The sequence below is a fragment of the Vombatus ursinus genome, unplaced genomic scaffold (genome assembly GCF_900497805.2).
Source record: "Vombatus ursinus unplaced genomic scaffold, bare-nosed wombat genome assembly UNPS02014811.1, whole genome shotgun sequence".
NCBI lineage: Eukaryota > Metazoa > Chordata > Mammalia > Diprotodontia > Vombatidae > Vombatus > Vombatus ursinus.
This window is the reverse complement of record NW_020954589.1, coordinates 13,639,883-13,661,945: the sequence shown is the minus strand read 5'-3', so window position 1 is coordinate 13,661,945 and position 22,063 is coordinate 13,639,883. Positions and strand designations below refer to the sequence as shown.

General features: G+C 46.4%; 1 protein-coding gene across 1 annotated transcript in view; it reads left to right on the top strand.

The window, feature by feature from the left end:
- Positions 1-12,278, top strand: part of CPNE5 (copine 5) — a 170,956-nt gene extending 158,678 nt beyond the window's left edge. Inside the window, exons 14-19 of the mRNA XM_027876615.1 lie at positions 2,720-2,901; positions 4,965-5,092; positions 5,403-5,505; positions 6,293-6,350; positions 8,935-9,008; positions 11,972-12,278. Coding sequence (XP_027732416.1) covers positions 2,720-2,901; positions 4,965-5,092; positions 5,403-5,505; positions 6,293-6,350; positions 8,935-9,008; positions 11,972-12,166 — 740 coding nt within the window. The 3' untranslated portion in view covers positions 12,167-12,278. The remainder of the gene's footprint in view (positions 1-2,719; positions 2,902-4,964; positions 5,093-5,402; positions 5,506-6,292; positions 6,351-8,934; positions 9,009-11,971) is intronic.
- The last annotated feature ends 9,785 nt before the right edge of the window (positions 12,279-22,063 follow it).

The following is a 22,063-nucleotide window of genomic DNA, read 5'->3' as shown; positions in this document are numbered from 1 at the left end:
TTACTAGCTGTGTGACTCTGGGCAAGTCACTTCACCCTGTTTGCCTCAGTTTCTTCATCTGTCAAATGAGCTGGAGAAGGAAATGGCAAACCACTCCAGTATCTTTGCCACAAAAACCCCAAATGGGGTCATAGAAAGTCAGACATGACTGGAAAACGACTTAACAACAACAATATATATATATATATATGAATGTTATATTTGTGATCTATACACATATCTTTGCAAACCTTAAAGTGATGGAAAGATATTAGTTATTATTAGCATGCCTTACTTTTCCTAGGACCTTTTTCCTTAGACCGTTTTTCTCCTTTTGGGCTCATATACACCCCTGAGCTGGGCCTGTGTTTGTTTATGCCTATGCCAGTGGGATATCAGGTTTCATTAGTTACTAGGCATCACATCACTAAACAATTCATTCATTATTAGCCTTACAACCTGCCCCTTGTTTCATTTCTCTGGACCTTCTGAATTGTACCCACCCTGCATGACCCAGTTTTCCCAGGCCTCACTCAGAGCTACCGGGGCCCTCTCTCCCTCCAGAACAAAGGACTTCAGAGTTGGAAGAGACCTTTAGAAGTCATTTAGTTCAGCCCTTTTGGCCAGAAGGCCCCTATTTAGTGTAAATATGTTACAGGGGAGGAGTAACCCATTAAGTCATTATTACCAACTGAGCATGTTGGTGTGACCTTGGGTAGGGCATAGAACAAATCTCAGAGTTGGAAGGAGTCTTAGAGGCTATCCAATGAACCTTAGCCTGAATAGAAATTCTATCTACAACAGCCTTAATCAGTGGTCATCTAGCTTCTGCCTGAAGACCACCAGTAATGAGGTACCTGGTACCTCCAGAGGCAGTCTATTACTCTTTGTGGTTGTACTGTTTAGTCATTTCAGTCATATCTGACTCTTTGTGACCCCATTTGGGGTTTTCTTGGCAAAGATACTGGAGTGGTTTGCCATTGCCTTCTCCAGCTCATTTTATAGATGAGGAAACTAAGGCAAACAGGGTTAAGTGACTTGCCCAGGGTCACACAGCTAGGTAGTGTCTGAGGCTAGATTTGAACTCAGGAAGATGAGTCTTCTTGACTCCAGGCCCACTGTATCCACTGTGGCCCCTAGTTGTCCTCTGTTCCTCTTTAATATACCTCTAATTATTATCAATTTTTTCCTTGTGTTGAATTAATAATCTCCAGTGGCTCCCTGTTACCTTTAGGATCAAATTTAAAACCCTCTTTGGCATTTAAAGCCTTTCCTAACCCAATCCTTTCCTACCTTTCTAGTCTTCTTATACTTCACCTCACCCTTGCCCCATTTAGTCCATGATCCAGCTACATGGCCTCCTTGCTGTTCCTCCCATATAACACTCCATCCCTTGACCGTGCATTCTCACTGACTCTCCCCCATACCTAGAATGCTTCCCCGCCCCCACCTCTGGCTCCTAGCTTCCCTGGTTTCCTTTAAGACTCAACTCCAATACCATTTTCTGCAAAAGGCCTTTCTTGCCCTTTCTCTTCATCTCCCAGCCCCTTCTTTCCCCCGACATTGCCTTCCATGGACACGTCTCTGTCTTCTCTATACATATTATTTGCATGTTGTCTCCTCCATTAGAATCTAATTTTCCTTGAGGACAGAGAATGTTCTTGCCCTTCCTTGTGCCCCCAGTACTTAATACTGGCCCTCAGTCCCCTCCATAAAACTGCCATGTAAAATGAGGAGGTTTTAAAATGAGATCCCTCCCAACTTCAAAAGCCTTTGGTTTTACGTGTGAGGGAAACAAGGGTCAGAGAGGTGGAGCAACAGCCAGGATCACTCAGCAAGTCAGTATCAGAGGCAGGATTTGGAGCCATGTTTCCTGACCTGTGGTCCAGACCGCCATCCACTCTACCATCCTGCCTCTCACCTGACTGGGCTGCTTCCCTGGTTTAGCATCTCTCTCCATCACTGGGGAGGGGGCATCCTCACTCACAGCCTTCTCAAGCCTGAAATTAGCTTCTAACGGGGTCAGGCTTAGTCCTTTTAAGTGGAACCAAGAGATACTTATTGTGAGCCTAGGAAGTGCCCAGACCTGTGTGAGGCACTGTTGGTGAGAGGAAGGAACTATTCCCTGCCCTCAAAAAACTTACAATCCAGTTGATATGACAGACACCCACACATGAAATAACTAGAGAATAATGCAAGATGTACAATGATCAATACACGTACAATGCACATGCAGCAAATTCTGCCTATTCAGAGAAGTGAGGCTTGTGGACCAGAGTGGCCCAGCAGGGCTTCAAGCTGGAGGTAGGACCTGATCAGGATGGGGAGGGTTTAAATAGACAGGAGAGGGGAGAATGAGCATGGTATGTGTTGGGAGAGACAGAAGGGCCAGTACACATTTATTTTTTTTAATGTGTCTGAGGATAGAGCCAAAGGACATAACAAATCCTTCATAGTAGAATGTAACCTCCTTGAGGGCAAGTATTCTTTTGTTTTCGTCTCAGAATTCCCATGATGCAGCATAGTGCCTGGAACTAAAAGTAGGTGCTTAATAAATGCTTGTCCAATAGAATTAAATCAAGTTGCATCGAATCTGGTTATTGTGGGGAAACGACTGTAGGAAACTTGGCCCTGAGACCCGCAGCGGTCTTGGGGGCCTCTGGTGGGTTTGGGGGAGGATATGGCGGGGGTCCTGCTGTTGATCAGCCCAGACCAGCCTGACACCCCCTGTCTCTGGCAGGCAACCCTTCCCAATCCACTTCCCTGCATTACATGAGCCCATACCAGCTGAATGCCTATGCTCTGGCGCTAACAGCCGTGGGTGAGATCATCCAGGACTATGACAGTGACAAGATGTTCCCAGCCCTGGGCTTTGGGGCCAAGCTTCCTCCTGATGGCAGAGTTTCCCATGAGTTCCCACTGGTACGTGTCTCCTCTAAGGTCAGCCTGGAAATGGGAAGAAAAGGGAGAGGGAGAGAGAAGAATAAGGCACTGGATGGGGGAGAAGTTGGGGTGCTGGTAGTCCAGGGGGAGGGTTGGAATGGGAGAGAGGGAGGAGGGCATTTTTAATGGAGCATGGCTGCCCCAGACTAGTAGTCCCTAGGGTGTCTGAGTGACCCTAAGGTCTACTAGACTAGTTTGTTCTCTGACCCACCCCACTACCCCCAGTCCCTTCCTCACATATTCATGCTTCTGAGTCTCTCTGAAGATGGCTCTGGGACTTATCCTAGCTCTGAGAGCTCAGTGCCAAGAGTAGAAATTTGGTTGAATTACCTGCTCATACACACATATACATACTCACACAACCCAGAAAAGAGTATGTGAAAACTTGAGAGATGTCTAGAAAGGGCGTTAGTTGATCCAAAGGTGGGGATCAGGGAACGAAGGAATTCCTAAGTGACGAAAGAAGGTAAGAGAAAGGAGAAGGGAATAGATTGTGAAAAATCATTTGGGCCCATCAACCAGCTTGCCCAGAATGGCAGAGTAGTAGAATCCCATTCAAAGACATAATCTCTCCCTCCCACCCCACCCCCAACCCAATAGAATGTAAGCTCCTTGAGGGCAGGAACTTTAAGGGCAATGGGGACAGGGAAAAGAGTTCAACTTCATGGCAGTCCTTCAGAATTGGGGAAGTATTGAGAAAAGTAGAACACAGAGAGCCCTCACACAGTTTTCACCTTTTGAACTATCTGGAATATTCCTCTTCTACCTTCCTTCAACATGTGACTTGAACCCAGTCACGAAGATTACTAAGCCAGGATAAACAGGGTCCTCTGAAACTTCTGCAGGACCACCATGCCCAGCTGTTGTTTGGTGTTTTTATATACCGCCCTGTTCCACCCATCCTCTTCCTTCCCACCACAGCATAAGCAGAGCCCACCCCATCAAGGAATCACGGTGACCCTTATACTAGGGAGTAGGCACCCCTTCTGCATTGTTGCCCCCACTATGTGATCTCCCTGAGACATTTCTCTGTGCCCTCCCTTTAGGACCTCCCCCTCCCCAGTCCCTGCCTTGGGTCCTTCCCTTCTGGTTTTGAGTTCTGGTGGGGCTAGTTCTAAACTCTAGATTCTTTCTTTTTTAAATTGTTACTGATTGCTTTTGTTTTGGCATCATTTTCATTTTTGAATACATCCCTGTCCCCTTCTCTCCTCATTGTGCCTTGTAATAAAAAAAAAAAACAACCAAGCAATTCAGCAATGAAGTCTTACAGTATATGTAATGTTCAACACCCATAGTTCCCCAGTTCTGCAAATAAGGAATGGGAGGTGCATTTTCTCATCTTTGGGACCAACCTCTGTCATTACACAGGATTAAGCTTCAGAGGTTTTGTTTATTTGTTTTGGGTTTTTTTGTTGAGTTTTTTTCTTTTTGCTTATTTGCTTTGCATTTACATTACTGTAGTGATTGTGTATATTGTTTTCCTAGTTCTGCTTCTTTCACTCTTCATCACTTCATAAGTCTTCCCCTGCACCTCTGAATTCATCCAGCTTCTCATTCACTCTTCTAAGACATGATAATATTCCAATATATTCATTTCATTTCATATTCGTTGCAATCCTTAATCAATAGCATCTCTTTGTTTCTAGTTCTTTACTAACCCCCCCCCCAAAATGATGCTATGAATATTTGGCCAAATGGGACTTTTCTTTCCAACTTTGACTGCCTTGTATGCCTGGCAGTGGCATCTCTGCGTCAACGAGCATGGATGTTTAGGCACTTTTTTAAAAGCATAATTCCAAAGTGCTTTAGAGTCATTCTGGAATATTTTCATTCCATCATCTGGGCCAGGTTGCAGATTGATCTTCCCATCCTCCTTCCCCCTGAAATGGAACTGTTCTTGTCCCCTTTCTGGTGGCCTCAAGCTTTGCCCCTCCCTCACTGCCCCTGGGTGTCTTGCCCGTTTGCCTCCAATCCTTTTCCCCATCTCCTCCCTTTGCTCCCTTGTCTCCCCTTCTGGGAGCCTGCTGGTCCTCTGCTCCTAGAATGGCAATCCGGATAACCCCTCTTGCTGTGGTATTGATGGTATCCTCGAGGCCTATCACCGAAGCCTTCGCACCGTGCAGCTCTATGGCCCCACCAACTTTGCACCGGTGGTCACTCATGTGGCCAGGTGAGTCCCTTTTCATACCCTTCCAGGAGAAACCCTTCCCTTTGCCCCCTTCTCAAAGAGACCAACTCATCTCTGAAAAGACATTCTTTCCCAGTGTCTTTAGGAGAACCCCAAAAACACTGGCACCAATGCCTTGCTCCAACCTCCCTCTTGGTCTTCTCAGTCAGTTTCATACACAGAGCTCCTCTTCCTGGGTGGGGGAGAAAGGGAAGGTGATTATGTATAGAGGCCACCCCATCCCCTCCTCAGACCCTGCCCAGGCATGGGATTAGAGCTCTGTCACCTAACCCCCCCCCCAAAACCCCAAAAGGCATGCAGCAACTGTGCAAGATGGCTCCCAGTATTCCGTGCTGCTGATCATCACAGATGGGGTCATCTCAGACATGGCGCAGACCAAGGAAGCCATCGTCAATGTGAGTCTGAGGGGATGCAATAGGCAGAGTCTTGGGTGGGATTCTGGAGGAAATGTCCTGCATGGGAGTGGCTTTGGACCTTCTTTTGCTCACACCTTTTTGTGGCCTTGCTTCTAGACACCCAATGTTTGGCCTGAAACTTTGCCCTGCATGTGGGTATAGAGTTGGAGGGAGAACCTGGGAGGGAATCTGATATTCTTTGCCTTTTTAGCTTTGGACCAAATGAATTCAGACCGTTAAGGGGTCTGAACCTATGGGAGGAAAGGAAAACTCAGCAAGAGCAGTTCTGGAGGATAAGGCTGGGTCCTCCGCCCGGGGGGAGGGGGTAGCAGCCCTAGTTTCTCTCCCTGCCCCAAATAAAACTTGGAAGGATCTCAGATGGCCAGCTCAGCAGCGTCAGGTTCTTACTGATTAAGTTCAAGTTTGGAGAAAAAGGAAGAGGGGAAGAGGTGTCCTGGGTGGGCTCCCGCTACTCTGGGGTATCAGACTTCAGACCAATCCCCACTCTCCCTGTCTCTCTCCCTGTTTCTGGTCCTCTGTCTGTCTTTTGGTCATCCCCTCTTCTCTGACTTTTCTTTGGTCTTACTCTTTTTCTCTTACTTTGCCTCTCCCTTTTTCTTTCTGTTCTCTCTATGCCTCCCTCACTCTTTGTCTTATCATCCCTTTCACTCTGCCTCTTTCTCTCTGTCTGCTGTTCCCTCTGCCCCCCAATCTCTTTGTGTCTTCTCCCTCTCTGTGTGTTCTGCTTTCCCTCTGGCTTCCCATGCTGGTGCTCTTTGCCCAACAGGCTGCCAAACTCCCCATGTCCATTATCATCGTGGGCGTTGGCCAGGCTGAGTTTGATGGTAAGACCCAGTTGCTTTCCTTTTCCTTCTTCCTTTCCTATCATTCTATGCTTCCTTAGGGTTACCATAATACCCATGGGGTGGGCTCCAACTGTTCCTACCTATGAGAGAGGAGATGTGTGTGTGTGTGTGTGTGTGTGTGTGTGTGTGTGTGTGTGTGTGTGTAAGACAGAGAGGAGAAAAGAATGTGTGTATGACGGATGTAGAAGAGAGAGTATGTGAGAGAGGAACAAGAGAAAGCTTATAAAAGAGAGAGTTTGTGTGAGAGAGATAGAAGAGAGAAAGAAAAGCCTGTGAAAGAAGCAGTGGAGAAAGAGTATGTGTGAGAAGATCTAGTGAGGGAGACAGGACAGAAAGAAGAGAGTGTGTATGAAAGGAAAGAGAAGCCAGTAGGTGAGAGAGAAAGTGGTGTGTATGTGTGTGTGCATGCACGTGCCCATGCACATGCACATGCATGAGAATGAGAAAGAACTGGAATAGAGAAATCACCACTGGTTGTGCAGACTTGTCATCTTGTGCCCTGCACCACCACTGACAGGCGATGTGATCCTTGGACAGATCATTTCACTTTTTTCTGACTCAGTTTCCTTATCTGTAGAATGGGGATTAAAAACCCCTGCTCTGCCTATCTCCCAGGGGCATTGAGAAGATCAGCTGATCTGTGTAACACCAAAGTACTATATAGATGTCAGCTGTTATTTTCGTCATTTTCATGGCCATCATCATCGTCCTGAGGGAGGACAGAATTTAAACACGTAAAGGAGATGTGGGGACATTTCCTCCCTCTCCTTCTCCCCAAACACTCTCAGACCTCTCCAGATGGCCTAGATGACCCGCAAGGTCCCTTCTGGCTCTCCATTTATGTTCCTATGAATCCAGGTGAATTTTGCAAACTGTGGCTACATTTACACACTTCAAACACCGTGTGTAGGTCTTAAGGGGACAGGTACTGGTGGCATGAAGGTGTCTGGTTTGCCCAGAAAGGCTTCTGGGAGGGAAGGAGTTTCAATCAGGCTGGTGGAGAGGGCCGGGGGCTGCAGAGGGAGGACAAATTCGGGGTTCTAAGAATGATGTGCAAAGACAGAAATGGAAAATGCACATTTAGGGGACAAGGAACAAGTAATTTATAGGATTTGGATCTAGAGCTGAAAGAGAACTCAGAGGTGAAATCATCTAGAACACTGCCCTCATTTTACAGATGAGGAAACTGAGGTTGAGGGAAGTTAAGTGACTCTCCCAAGGTCACACACGGACTCAACATCAGAGGCAGAATTTGAACCTGTACCCTCTGATTTCAGAGCTGGTCCCTTCTTCACTATAAACACTATATAAATGTTAGCTATTATTATGATAATGATTATTATTACCTGCTGCCTCCTGTGTGCATGACTAGAGTAGAAAATCTACACTTGGGAAGTAATGAAGTAATGAAATGAGATGCATGTGAGTTGGTGAGTGAATGTGTGGGTGTGTATATATATATATGTGTATATATACATACACATATATGTACACATGCATGTATGTATGTGGGTGTGTGGCCGGCTATCCGTAATGGCAGGTGAATGCACAGAATGCTATTTGTAAAAGGAAGAACATGTGGGGTAATTCCCAATGTCTGTGAACACACACACAGCTCTTATGCACTGGCCTGGGGTGTGTAAAGCTCTCAGAGTCATCCTTCAGCTGCCTTCCCTCACTGCCCTGCCCCGCAACTCCGCAAAGCCCACTCCTCTCACTCGACTTTGAGAACCTGGGGGTGGAGGAGAGGGTTGGCGGTATGCTATCAAGGAAAGCTCTCTGAGGGGGAAATCTAGAAACTCTGGCTCATTCCAGTTCTGCCCTTCACCATGAGACCAATTCCCCTCACTGGGCCTCAGTTTCCTCCCTTGTAAAATGAGGGACTAAATTCTTCCTCTGATTCTTGGTCCTGGCATAGGAGGTGTCCCTGGGTTCTCAAAGGCTCTGTCAGCAGAGAACAGGCCCTGGCAGGCTGGCATTAGGCAGTGGCCCTGGGAGAGGCTATATGGCTATTGTCCAGGGACCAGCCTAATTAAGGACAGAGAGGCTGGTTCATTACCTGGTTGGTTTCCAGGTGACCAGTTTCTCAGTTATGGCAACCCTCAAGGTTCTCAACTAAGCTGTAGGGAGATAGTGATTTGTGTCAGTGGGGAGAGTACCCACCCCGGCCAAACCACAACTCCTTGTGAAACTAAAATAAAAAGATCATTTTTCATAAAAAAACCCCAACATTTTACCTGGTACCTAGGAACATTTATTTGTTCACTAGCACTAGTATTTTGAAATATTTCCATAGGACAATAGAGCTATTTACCAGATATTCCCTAGACCCTCTTTATAAGCTTTCTACAGCCTGAAGGTATGTGTCCCTCAGGTTGGTGGCCCCCAGACTAGATGGTCTCTAAGGCCATATCCAATGCTGACATTCCATGAATCTGTGATTGGGAGCGGAGATGTGGGTAATCCATGGCTTCAGGGGGAGCCCCCCAGGCAGAACCCCTACTATGGTCAGGTCAGGCCCATACCTCAATTAAACCTACATGATCTCTCCTTCTTGGTACAGCCATGGTTGAGCTGGATGGTGACGACATCCGGATCTCCTCCAGGGGGAGGCTAGCAGAGCGGGATATCGTCCAGGTAACTGCCCAGAGGCCCCATGTCCTTGAGTTACCTAGCTTGCCTGTCTGCAGTCTCCCAGATGAATTCAGTACCCTCCCCTCTCCCATGGGGGCTTCCCTGGAGAGGGCAAAGGAAGAAAAGGACTTGGGGTCCTGGGCTGATCCAGTTCAGGAGAGTGTCTGAACTGTCTCCAGACACTCCACGCTTGGACCGCCTCCCTGTCTTCATTGACATGTGTGTCCCTGTCTTCCCACCCTCCACTCCATTCTCCACCTTTTCCAGTCCTACCCATTTTTAAGGACCTTCTACACACACACACACACACACACACACACACACACACACACACAGTCACACTCTCCCTCCCCCTCCTCCCCATCTATCCAACTTTGCCTCATCCTTCCAGACCCAACTCAAGGCCCACTTTCTCTAGGAAGTATTCCCTGACTATTCCACCCCAACCAATCTTCCGCTTTTCTGACCTTGCCCAGCTAGCACTCCCAATCAATAGCATTTCATTGGCTATTCTGCTGTATTGTCCTCTCTTCCTTCTCCTTATCTTTGTTCTGCCCATCCAACTACAGTGGTCATGTCTTTACTCTTTCTGTATCCCCCGGCATAGTGCCAGTCTCATAGTAGACACTCTAGCTATTTTGTGATCAAATAATTGACCAGTTTATTAGTTACCTAACAGAATATTGTACCAGAAGCTCTGGTGGGCATATATATTACAAAGGTAATAGCAGACACAGTCCCTGCTTTCCAGGGAGCATGTTGCTGCCACAGCCAGGGATCGGGGACAAGGAAGGTGAGCTGTGAGAAGTGGAGAGCATAGGCTTCTTTCCCCTCTGAGGATGAAGGCAATGGAAAGAGCCTACACCTCTGGGCTGGTGTTCCTAATCTGGCCTTTACACTGTATCCTTTGTACTGAGTTATGTTGATAGGAAGGAGAGTAAGAGACCTCATCACGGCATAGCAGGGTGGCTCCAGGGAATCTGGTGACTTGAGTGGCTTTCCTTATGTGTCTGTATCTGTGTTCCCTTGGGTTGTGTGTTTCTCTGAAAGAGAGGCAGCTGGGCGGCTCAGTGGATCAAGCACTGGGCCTAGAGTCAAGAACTGAGTTTAAATCCAACTCAGAAACTTGCTAGCTGTGTGACCCTGGGCAAGTCACTTAACCTCTGTTTGCCTTAATCCTCCAGAGAAGGAAACGGCAAACAATTCCAGTATCTTTTCCAAAAAAACCCCATGGACAGTATTGGCATGCTGTTGGCACGTCCGTGGGGTTACACAAAGTTGGACATGACTGAACAACAACAACAAATAGGGAGCAGCTGAAGGTCCTTGAGCAAGACGGTGAAAGCATGAGAAGGATAAATGAGGGGTAGAAAGACTGGGAAAGGGAGACTTACCAGGAGGAAATTGCAGGAGTCTAGGGGTAAGGAGATGAAGATGGCGCATTGACTATAGACACAAGAGAGGAATGGGCAGAGAGAAATGTTGAAGAGAAAGACTTGGCAGAAGTTGGAAATCCCTCCTGCTGGTCTTCAAGCAAAGGCTGGAGGATACTGGAGGAAGCTCTTGGTCACATACGAGTTGGACAAGATGGTCCCTTGAGGTACCTTCCAACATTGATCTTCTGTGGTAATTGGGTCCCTTTGTGTTCAGTTGTTTCAGTCATATCTGACTCTTCATGACCCTATCTGGAGTTTTCTTGGCAACAATACTGGTGTGGTTTGCCATTTCCTTCTCTAGATCATTGGACAGATGAGGAAACCGAGGCAAACAGGGTGAAGTGACTTGCCCAGGGTCATACAGCTACTAAGTGTCTGAGGCCAGATTTGAACTCAGGAAGATGAGTCTTCTTGAGTTCAAGCATGGTGCTCTATCCATCATACTACCTAGTTGCCCTAATTGGGTCCCTAGGCATGAATAAATACTGAATCAGAAACAGTTCCAGAAGTTTAGGGTCCGAAAGCAACAGATGCGGTGGTGTCATTGATAATCATAGAGTGATCAAGAGAAGGCAACAGATGTGACAGGGAAAGGAGAGACAGGTAATCATTCCACATTGAAGACCTTGGTCAAATCTAGAAATGGAGCTCTCTTATAAGTGCCTGAAGTGAGGAAGACTGGAGAAAGGTCTGGGCTGGAGATAGAAATGTCGGGGAATTCTCCACGTTGAGGTGGTAATTGGAACCACAAAAGCTGATCAGAGGAAGAGGAGCAGTAGTCCTGGGTCTGAGTCCGGGGAAACAGTGGTGATAATGAACAGCAGCCAGTGGGAGAGGCAGAAGGAATAGCCAGTAAAGTGGTGTCCTGGAAGTCAGATGCGAGAGGAGGGTTATAAGACGGACAGGCTTCATTAACCACCTTCTTCTCCTCTTGTGTCCACAGTCACGCACTGTCTTCATCTCCTTACCCCTAGATTCCTGCAATTTCCTCCCAGTTAGCCACCCTTTCGCAGTCCCTTATACCTCTCATTTATCCGTCTCGTGCTTTCACTGTCTTGCTCAAGGACCTTTAGCTGCTCCCTATTTATTGTTGTTGTTCAGTCGTGTCCAACTTTTCGTAAATGTTAGTGGTATCAGAGGCGGTGGAAAAGATGAGACAGATAAGAAACAGGTCCCTAGAGAAGGGGTCCTTCCTATAAGCCTAGGTCAGGGTCCTTCAAAACTATAACTCTATTGCAAAAATCTCCAATGTTCCTTTTAGAAATTATGACTGTACTTTGAACAGGATGGCACCAAAAACTTCATTCAAAAGAGCTGTAATAGCCACATGAACTCAAAAGAATTTTTAAGTAGTTGCAGTCATACTAAATTCTGACCATATGAGAAGTCCCACACCCTTAGGAGGTGGGTGTCCTTAAGACCAGCCTGTGCCTATTTTCCTTGGCTGAGTGGGTAGGGTCGGGGGGTGATCTGATTGGATGGAGGATGTTGTGAGCAGCTTGATCTGACAACCTTTCTCTGTTTCTCCAGTTTGTGCCATTCCGGGACTATGTGGACCGAACAGGGAATCACGTGCTCAGCATGGCTCGCCTGGCCAGAGATGTACTGGCTGAGATCCCGGACCAGCTGGTATCCTACATGAAAGCACAAGGCATCCGTCCCCGCCCACCCCCGGGACCTCCTGCCCACACCCCATCTCGGTCCCCTTCGCACACAAACATCTAAGGATGGGGCGTAGGCAGGCTGGGAAGATGTGGATTCCCTGGGACATGCGCCTGCACACACACACACACACACACACACACACACACACACACACATCACTGAGGTTCAAATTCCAGCCGTCATTTACTACTGGAGTGACCTTTGACAAGTCACTCGTTCCTGGGGGGAGGGGGTGGAGGGGCAGCTCAGTTTTCTCATTTGTAAATGAGGATTTGGGCTGGATCATCTCCAAGGCCCTTTCCCACTATATCCAGTGATCCACAATGACCAGGGGGGATAGAGTCTAAGTGATGAGCCTGGGACCCCCTCGGCGGAACCCCGCCTCTGGCTCTGCCAGAGTCCCTGGCCTTCCATCTTGCAGGGGCCCAGCACCAGCCCAGCTGTACTCCCCACCCAGAGCCCTGACTTTTCCCTCTGTTTCTCCTCACCCCCCACCAGCCAGTGTCACAAACATCTGGACCTCCTGGGGAGTGAGGCAAGGAAGAGGGACTGACCAGGGGGGCGGGGCTACAAAGAATAATGGGGAGACCTAGTGACTTGACCTAGAAGAGAATCAGAGTGTGTCGAATCAGGAGCCAGGATGAAGCATGAGGCACCAAAGCAGCCCCCAGCAGGCTGCGTCCCTCCAGGGTCCCTGGGCTCTCTGCCTCCTGTCTCCCTTGCCAAATGAGGTGCAGCAATTTGAAGGCAGACCTCTCCTCTCAAGGACAGAGGGCATTAAGCCTTTCCCTTCCACTACAAAGGATTTCCCAGGAACTGCAGGGCCCAGGGCTCCTTCTCCTGGAGCTGAGTCAATCAGATGGGGAGCTTCTGCTAGCCCTCCCCACCCCCCACCTCCACCTGCCAGCTTACCTCCTGACCCAGCCCCTGAGGGGGACAGGAGGAGGGAGGGGCTCAGAAACCTTCCCACTCTCACCTCTCTCTGGCTTCTTTCCTGGCCAGTCTGAGCTTCAGGAGGGTGTTAAAGAATCTGCCAGCCAGGGCACAATGGAAGGGAGGCAGGGGCCTGTGCAGGGCCAACCCTCTGACAAAAGAGTGCAGCAAACAAGAGGGCCTGGCATACCCTTCCACCTCCCCTGGTAACTTGACCCCTCTACTTGCCCCCCACATACTTGTACTCCCTCCTATTTCCATTGCTAAGATATTGCCCCACAATAACTTAGGTATGATAAGGGGACATGTGCATGATATTGGGGGGTCACTGAAGACCCCCAAACCAGACCCAAAGAAATGAATCTCTAATAGTGGAATTTCAGATCCTGGAAAGGAGAGAGATTTGGTTTGTGGATGCAGCAAACTTTGTGCCTCCCTCCTCCATGCCCCTGAAAATCCATATCCCCAGTACCCAGGCCAAGCAAATTTCCCCTCACTGGAGTAATGTCTTGTCAGTAGTCTGTGCCAGATGTGGACCCCTTTGAGTATGAAGTACCCCAGCTGTATCCAGTCCTAATTCCTGTCGTAGGAGAAGCAGGCCCCACAACCCCAGATGCAACTCTCCAGCAGGAGGGCTATCTCTGCCCCAACCTGGAAAGGTGTTCTCTCTGGGTGACAGGTGACATTGAGAGGCTGGCTCTCCACATGCCCACCCTTGACCCCCAAGTAGGTAGTCGGTGATGCATGCCAGTCCATCCTGCTGCATGGGGCTGCTTGTGCCCACTGAACACTCAGCTTCCCTCAACTCCCCTTTCGAGACACGCCCTTGTCTGCCCAGCTCCCAAGTGATACATCTGTGCCCAAAGCCCAGGGCTCCCTGCCTGGGGCTGCCCACTGGGCGCCCGTCCAGCTCTGTTCCTCTTTGTTCTGTGCATGATGGTTGTATTTCTAACCCGTGTTGTCCTCGCTGGAGTCTTTGGTGGGAGCTGCTATGTACTAACACTGCCTTAAACTGGAATAAATTGGGTCCTTTTACTAAAAGCAGAGGTCCTCACTTTTCTTCTGTTCTGTGGGAATCTCTCTGGGGCCTGTAGCCAACCTGGATGAAGTCCTAGCAAGGTGGTAGGACTGAAGGGGAGGAGTAAACCCATCACAGCGACATGGGCAGAGCCACAGGGTCAGAGCCATTGAACGTTTCAGAGCTGGGAGGGACCTTAGAGGTCACCTGGACCGGTGATGTCAAGCTCAAATAGAAAAAGGGCCGCTAAGCCAGATCCCTGCAAGCTGCCATGCTTTTATTGAATCAGAAAACCACGTACTAACATTATCTCTCTTCTTCTTGCGTGTTTTTACTCATTTTGTTAATTATTTCCCAGTGACATTTTAAATTGGTTCAGGCGGCACTCAGGAATGCTGCAGGCCCCACTGGGGCCTTTGCCGTAGACCAACCCTCTCATTTTTTACAGAGCTGGACATCGTAACCGTGTCACCCCTCCTACTTAAGAACCTTCAGTGACTCCCTATTACCTCTGAGACAAAATACCAACATCTCTATTTGGCATGTAAAGGCCTTCCCCATCTGAGTCTGGCCTTCATTTCGAGACATTGCATATTCCTCTCCTTTATGAATTCTACATTTCAGCCAAACTGACCTATTTGTTGTTCTTCATGCCAGATACTAATTCCCCTATCTCCAGGCCTTTGCCTCATGCTTTCCTCCTCAAGTTGGTCTCTTAAAATCCTTTGTTGTTGTTGTTCAGTTGTTTCACTCATGTCTGATTCTTCATAACGCCTTTGTGGGTTTTCTTGGCAAAGACACTGCAGTGGTTTGCCATTTCCTTCTCCAGCCCATTTTATAGATGAGAAAACTGAGGTAAATAGGGTGAAGTGACTTGCCCAGGGTCACACAGCCAGTAAGTTCCTGAGGCCGGTTTTGAAGTCAGGAAGATGAGTCTTCCTGACTCCAGGCCTGGCACTCTGTGCACCTACCTGTCCCCTTTTAATTCCTAGCTTCCTTCAAAACTCAAGTGCTACCTCCTATATAGGAGGCCTTCCCTCCAGCTGCTGGCGCCTACTTCCTACCAACCTACCTTATATTTACTTCATATATATTTGTATTTATGTCTACATGAACCTGTTGTTTCTTCCTATTGAAAGGAACTCCTTGAGCATAAGGATCATTCATTTTATCTTTGTATCCCCACAAGCTAGTAGAGTGCCTGGTATATATCAGGTACTTAATAATAGCCTGTTTTTTTTATTAAATAAATTTTTTGATGAACATAATTTCTCTCCTCATCTACTCTCCTCTTAAAATAAAAAGAAAAAGAAAACCCTTGTAACAAGCATAGTCAAGCAAATCAAATTTCTATATTGGCCATCTCAGAAAAATGTGTCTCTCATTCTGTGAATCCATCAGTCACTTCTAGCAGGAGGTGGGTAGCGTGCTTCATCAGCAGCCTTCTAAAGTAATTCAAATCCAGCCTCAGACACTATCTTTGTGACCTAGGGCAAGTTGCTAAACCTCTAGTTGCCTCAGTTTCCTCAACTGTAAAATAAGGATAATACTAGTACCTGCCTCTCAGCGTTATGGGGATCAAATGAAATAATATTTGTACAGCACTTAGCACGGTGCCTGGCATATAATTAGCACTATATAAATGCTAGCTATTATTATTATTATTCTCATTCTCATTATTATCATTATTGTTGTTGTGATTAGCTATGGCCTGGAGAGGTTGATTCAGATGACTTCAAAAGCCACTTTCAGGGCAGCTAGGTGGTGCAGTGGATACAGCACTGGCCCTGGAGTCAGGAGGACCTGAGTTCAAATCCAGCCTCAGACACATGATACTTACTAGCTGTGTGACCCTAGGCAAGTCACTTAACCCCGTTGCCTCACCCAAAAAAAAAAAAAGCCCCTTTCCAATTTTGTGGGCTTATAAATTGATTCATTGTAGTGCAAAAAAGCAACTGATTTGGAGTCAGAAGCCCTGGGTTCTAATCCTGGCTCTGCTACTGACTACCAGTGTGACCTTTGGAAATTCTCTTCCTTCCCCACCACCCTCATGGCCCTCAGTTTCCTCATCTATAAAACAAGGAAATTGATTCCTATGGGTTGGTCATTAGCATCCCATCCAGCTGTAAATCCTATAACCTATGTAAGGCCTCAGGATAAAGTCAGCCACAAAGCGGGCACTGGCACCTGGGTCTCCTGTCTCCCCATCTTGCCAAAGCTCTCTCTCTGCGTGGTCCACTGCCTTCTCATTATCCACATTTTAAAGATTAAATGAGATTTGTACAAAATCCCCATTTTACAGATTAAATTAGGTCGAAGAGTATCTGAACCATGACAGGAATCAAAGAAAAGGAGGAGGGAAATGCTGCATGTTGGCAGGGCTGGTGGGTTCAGTGGTTAGAGCACAGTGCTAATGAAGGCAGGGCTCCACCTCCTGCGGGGGGCCAGTTAGGTTGGCTCCATTCCCAGGCCACTGGCAGCAAACATCCCTACCCCCCAGCCAGCTGTCTCACAAATGTGTCCAACAGGTCACAGGAGGCCCCACTTGGGAATGTGACTGGTTCTGGGCAGACTCATCCATCCCCGAAGCTGAAGAAACAGCTCTGAGCATGTGCCCTGATGAAAGGACACAGGGAGGCTTTCCTGGACCAAGGACAGCAGTCCCTCCCTTTTCCTTCTCTGAATTGAGGAGAGCCTCTTGAAAAATTGGGGTTCCTTGAAGACAGGAGGGAGAACTGAAGGGTGATAAGTAGTGGGATAGAGCAAGGGAATAAGAATTAGCTTGAGAGCCTCAATTCTAACTCCAAGTCTTCTATTCACTATGAACGTGACCTCGGGCTGAGCCACACGGGGGGCTCAGTTTCCTCATCTGTAAAATGAAATGATTGGATTAGATGATCTCTCTAAGGACCTGAGCAGAAAGGCCAGAGAGGAGACCCAAAGAGAGAAGAAGCAGAGGAGAAAGGGGAAGAAGGGGAGAGCCAGACTGAGGATTAGGGAAAGAAGAGTCAGGGCCTACACTCCTCCCCTGCTGCCCCCCATGACATGGAAAGGACAACTGGAAGACTTGTCACTGGTTCACCAAGCAGAAAGTGTCTGGTACTGGTGTGTGTGTGTGTATGTTGTGTGTATGTGTGTGTGATTCAAACACCATCCTAGCTGATCAATCAACGAATATTTACTAAGTGCCTTCTACATGGCATCTAGCTAGGGATTCAAATTCAAAAGTGACAGACCCTGCCCTCAAGAAACTGACATTCTCCTGGAGATCCACCTGTCCACAGGTAAATAAACATGGGATATAAATAGATGAATGAATGAATGAGTGAATGCTGAGTGATTGGAGGATGAGCAGAGGGCCCCAAGAAATGGGGGAAACAGAACAGCTTTTTGAAGAAGGTGGCACTTGAACAGAGACTTGAAACTAGAACTAGAAGTAGCTGGTGATTCAGTGAACAGAGCTTTGGACTTGGAGTCAGGGAGCCCTAAGTTCAAATCCAGTCTCTGACTCAACTCAGCTAATCTAAATAGCTTGGTTGAGATGGGAGCAAATTGACTCTTGTGGGGTATGAAAGATTGTCTTGGGGGAGAACCGGGGCTTTCTAGAACCAATCCAAGGGAACCTTACCTTGAGCTCAGGGCTTCCTTTTATCGTGTGTGTGTGTATGTGTGTGTGTGTGTCTGTGTGTGTGTGTGTGTGTGTGTGTGTGTGTTCAGATCTTTGATTTTATTGGTGTAGGAAACTTATGGTGAAGAAACTCCCTGTACCAAAGCAGATTTGCAACTGATAGTCCAAGACAGCTGCCTAAGGAACTGAGAAATTCAGTGACTTGCAGAGGGTCACACATCCAAGATGTGTTAAAGGCAAGACTTGAACCCAGGGCTTCCCTCTAAGGCCAGCTTTCTGTCCTCTATGTTATATCTCTCATCAGGGATGATAGATTCAACTGGAAGAATTGTAAGAGGCTATGTTATCTAACTCCTTCATTTTACAGAAGAGGAACCTGGGGCCCAAGAGGCTAAGGTGACTTACCCAAGGTCACACAGGTGTTGTTCAATTGTTCCAGTCTCATTTTTGGGAGTATGCTTGGCAAAGATATTGGAGTGGTTTGCCCTTTCCTTCTCCAGTTCATTTTACAGATGAGGAAACTGAGGCAAACAGGGGTAAATGACTTGCCCAGGGTCACACAGCTAGGAAGTGTTTGAAGCCATATTTGACTCCAGGCCCAGCACTCTATCTATTGAGCCATCTAGTTGTCCCCGGTCACAAAGGCAGTAACTGTCAAAGGTCAGATCTGGAGCAGGTTCTTAATAAATGCACATCGATTGTCCAATGTCACCTAGACAGGAAGTGGTTGAGTGAAGATTTGAGTCCTCCATCCTTCAATTCTAGAAACCACCAGTGCTCTAACCCCAGGTAGAACAAGCCAGGGAGACTGGCCCATATAAGCAAGCCAGGACGGGCTATACTCACTGACATTACAATGGGATTTTTCCCACAGAATTCTGGTAAAGAACAACTCCTCCCACCAAGTCCCTTGCCCTAAAGCCTTTGTTTATACATCCCTAACATGAGGGGGCAGAGGAAGAGGGAGGGACACCTTCGGTGAGACTTCTGGGGAGTCCCTGCCAATCAGACAGAAATCAGAAATGGAGACCTGATAACATGGGAGAATGGGAATCCTGTGTGTGAACAGTTGGCTCCCCTGTGCTGCTTCCTCCTCTCCACTCCCACTGTTACCCCACCCAGACCCCCATTCCCTCTTGCTCAACCATTGCAATAACCTATGCCTTTAGCATCTCTCTGGGAAGCCGTGGCATAACCAGATTAATCTCCACATTGCACCAGTCTGATCGTGCCTGCCTCTGTTCAAAACTCTTCGATGGTTTTCTGTGATCCACCAGTTAAAGTCTAGAACCCATAGCCTGCATTCAAGGCTTTCTTTAAGAGAATGAAAACAGATGAGGAGAGAATAGGAAGAAATGGATTGGAGGGCAGCATAATAGTTTGGAATGGAACAGAATTCTTTAAATCAAGATCCACCTATAGTTTCATCTTTTTTTATCTACTTATATGAACTGATGCAAAGTGAAGTGAACAGAGCCAGGAGAACATTGTATATAGTAACAACAATATTGTAGAGATGATCACCTGAGAAAGGCCTGGTTACTCTAATCAATACAATGATCCAAGACAATTTTGAAGGATTCGTGATGAAAAATGCTATCCACTTCCAGAGACAGAACTGATGAACTCTGAGTGCAGATTGAAGCATATTTTTTTTTTACTCTATCTTTCTTGGTTGTATGTGTGTTTTATTTTGCAATATGGGTAATATGGGAATATGTCTTGCACAGCTTCACAAATATCATATTGCTTGCCATTTCAAAGGTAGGGTAAGGGCAGGAGGGAGAAAATTTGGAACTCAAGATTTTAAAAAACAAATGTTAAAGTTTTTACATGTAGCTGGGAAATATTTAACAAAATAAAAATATTTTTTAATTTTTTGTTAATTTATTTTGATTTATCAACAAGCACTTCCATATGCTTTTGAGTTTAAAATTTTCTCCCCCTTCCTCCCCACCACTCTCCCCAAGATGGCGCACAATCTGATATAGGCTATACATGTACATTCCTATTAAACATATTTTCACATTAGTGATGTTGGAAGTAAAAATTAGAACCAATAGGAAGAACCACCAAAAAGTATTTTTTTAAAAAAAGAATCTTTCTTGCTTAGAGACCTCAGAAACCTGGACCCATGGATAAAGGCCAAACTCCTTAGCTGAGCTTTACAGACTTTATATCCCATAATGAACTGGGACAGCGTCCTGTGGTCCCAGGCATCATTTACAGATCTCTCCTTGACTCTGGCACCCCTTACCTACTTCGTCTCCACCCCACAATCCCCAAGCTAAGAGAAGGGAGAGCAGAGAAGGAAAAGAGAATATCTGAGATTAATCGGTCAAGACAAGCTGTTTAATTGTTGACTTTATTTTTGTTCCTTTATTGGGGGGAGGAGACAGAGAGCTGGCAAAAGAGTTAAGAATACCTAGGTTGAGTCCTGCTTCTGACACACACTGGTGGTGTGACCCTGAGCAAGTCACTTGGTGAAAAGTCACTCGGTGCTCCAGGCAAGCCTCTAAAATTATATAAATTGCAGGGTAGGTGCTATCTGTATTGATGGAGGGAGTTTTCACACTGGAAGTCTTGTACAACAATGAGATCAGAGGTCAAGTTAACTACCAAAGAAATGGAGGAGAGGAGAAAATATCAGGAGCCCTATGAGACTAGGCCATGGAGGGAAAAGAAACATGCTGCATGCAACCTTTTTTCCTGCTTCTGGGTACCATCAGGCCCTGCTCTTTTGCTTCTATCAGACAATTTTCCTTAGCCTCTCATTCTTCCTTCCCTTCATCCCCATAGATACCCTGCTTACTCCTATAGCCTATTACCTGGTCTCCCTGGACCCAACCCTGGACCTAACCCCTTCTGGCTGCTTCTTCTCAAACGTCCTTTAGTCCTCAGCCTTACGCTTACCCGTCAGTTGTCTCTCCCACAGATCCCTCATCTACTCTATTTCCTCCATTTGGGTACCTACCATATAAGAAAAAGCAAGATAGAAAAGAAAGATCCCTGGCCTCGGACTCAGGATACCTAGATTCTGTCTTTCTCCACTACTAACTTGCCATGTGCCATTGAACAAGTCATTTCCCCTTTTCCTGGCCTCAGCTGCCTGATCTGTAAATTAAAGGGCTGGGATTAGACGACCATAAGTGTCCTAACTCCAAGTCCAGTGCCCTATTCATGATATCATGACCCCAAAGGCCCCTTCCAATTCTCAATGTTAGAACATTCTGTGGTTCCTATGAGTATATTTTTAAATTTTATTTTTTTTAATTTATGGAATAAAACAAGCATTTCCATAACATAATACAACAAAAAAGATGATTGCATGAAACCGCAAATCCACTACGTACAATTTGCTATTCCTTTTAAATACACAACAAAGTTATCATGTAAATTTCCTTTTTCCCCTCCTTTTTACTCTCTGCCCCCCTCTCCATCCCAGAGATGGCTACCTTTAGACGCAAATAGGTATACATATATATATATATGTATATATGTATCTAAAATTAGTCCATACATATTTCTATTTATCAGCTCTTTCTCTGGATGCAGATAGCATCTTTCTTCATGTGCCCTTTATAGTTACTTTGGCTACTTATGATAGTCAAAGTCGTTTTTAAAACAACATTGCTGTTGCTGTATACAATGTTCTCTTGGTTCTGCTCATTTCACTCTTCATTATTTCATGAAAGTCTTTCTGTGTTTTTCTGAGATCATTGAGCTCATCATTTCTTGTAGCATCATTTCTTGTATTCCATCACAGTCATATACCACAACTTGTTCAGCCATTCCCCAATTGATGGGCATCTCTGCATTTTCCAGTTCTTTGCCACCACAAAGAGAACTGCTATAAACATTTTTAGAACATATAGCTTCTTTTCCTTTTTCCCTAATTGTCTTTGAAACTAGAGCTAGTAGTGGTATTGCTAGTCAAAGGGTAAAGGCAGTTTAATAACTCTTTGGGCAAAATTCCAGATTGCTCTCCAAAATGGTTGGATCAGTTCACAGTTCCACCAACAATGAATTAGTGCCTGATGTTTCCACATCCCCTCCAACATTTGTCACTTTCCCCTTCAATCATTTTAGCCAATTTGATAGGTGTAAAATGATATCTAGAAGCTATTTTAATCTGCATTTCTCTAATTAATAATGATTTAGAACATTTTTTCATATGACTACAAATTGTTTTGATTTCTTCATTGGAAAACTACCTGTTCATATCCTTTGACTATTTATCAATTGGGGCATGACTTGTATTCTTGGGTTTCTATGAGTTTATGATTCTAAACATCTCAGCTCTCCATCTTGCCCCCTCCCCTCAGGCAGGAGTTCCCCATAGACCCCCTGGGGCTCCCACCCTCCCACTTTCACCTCC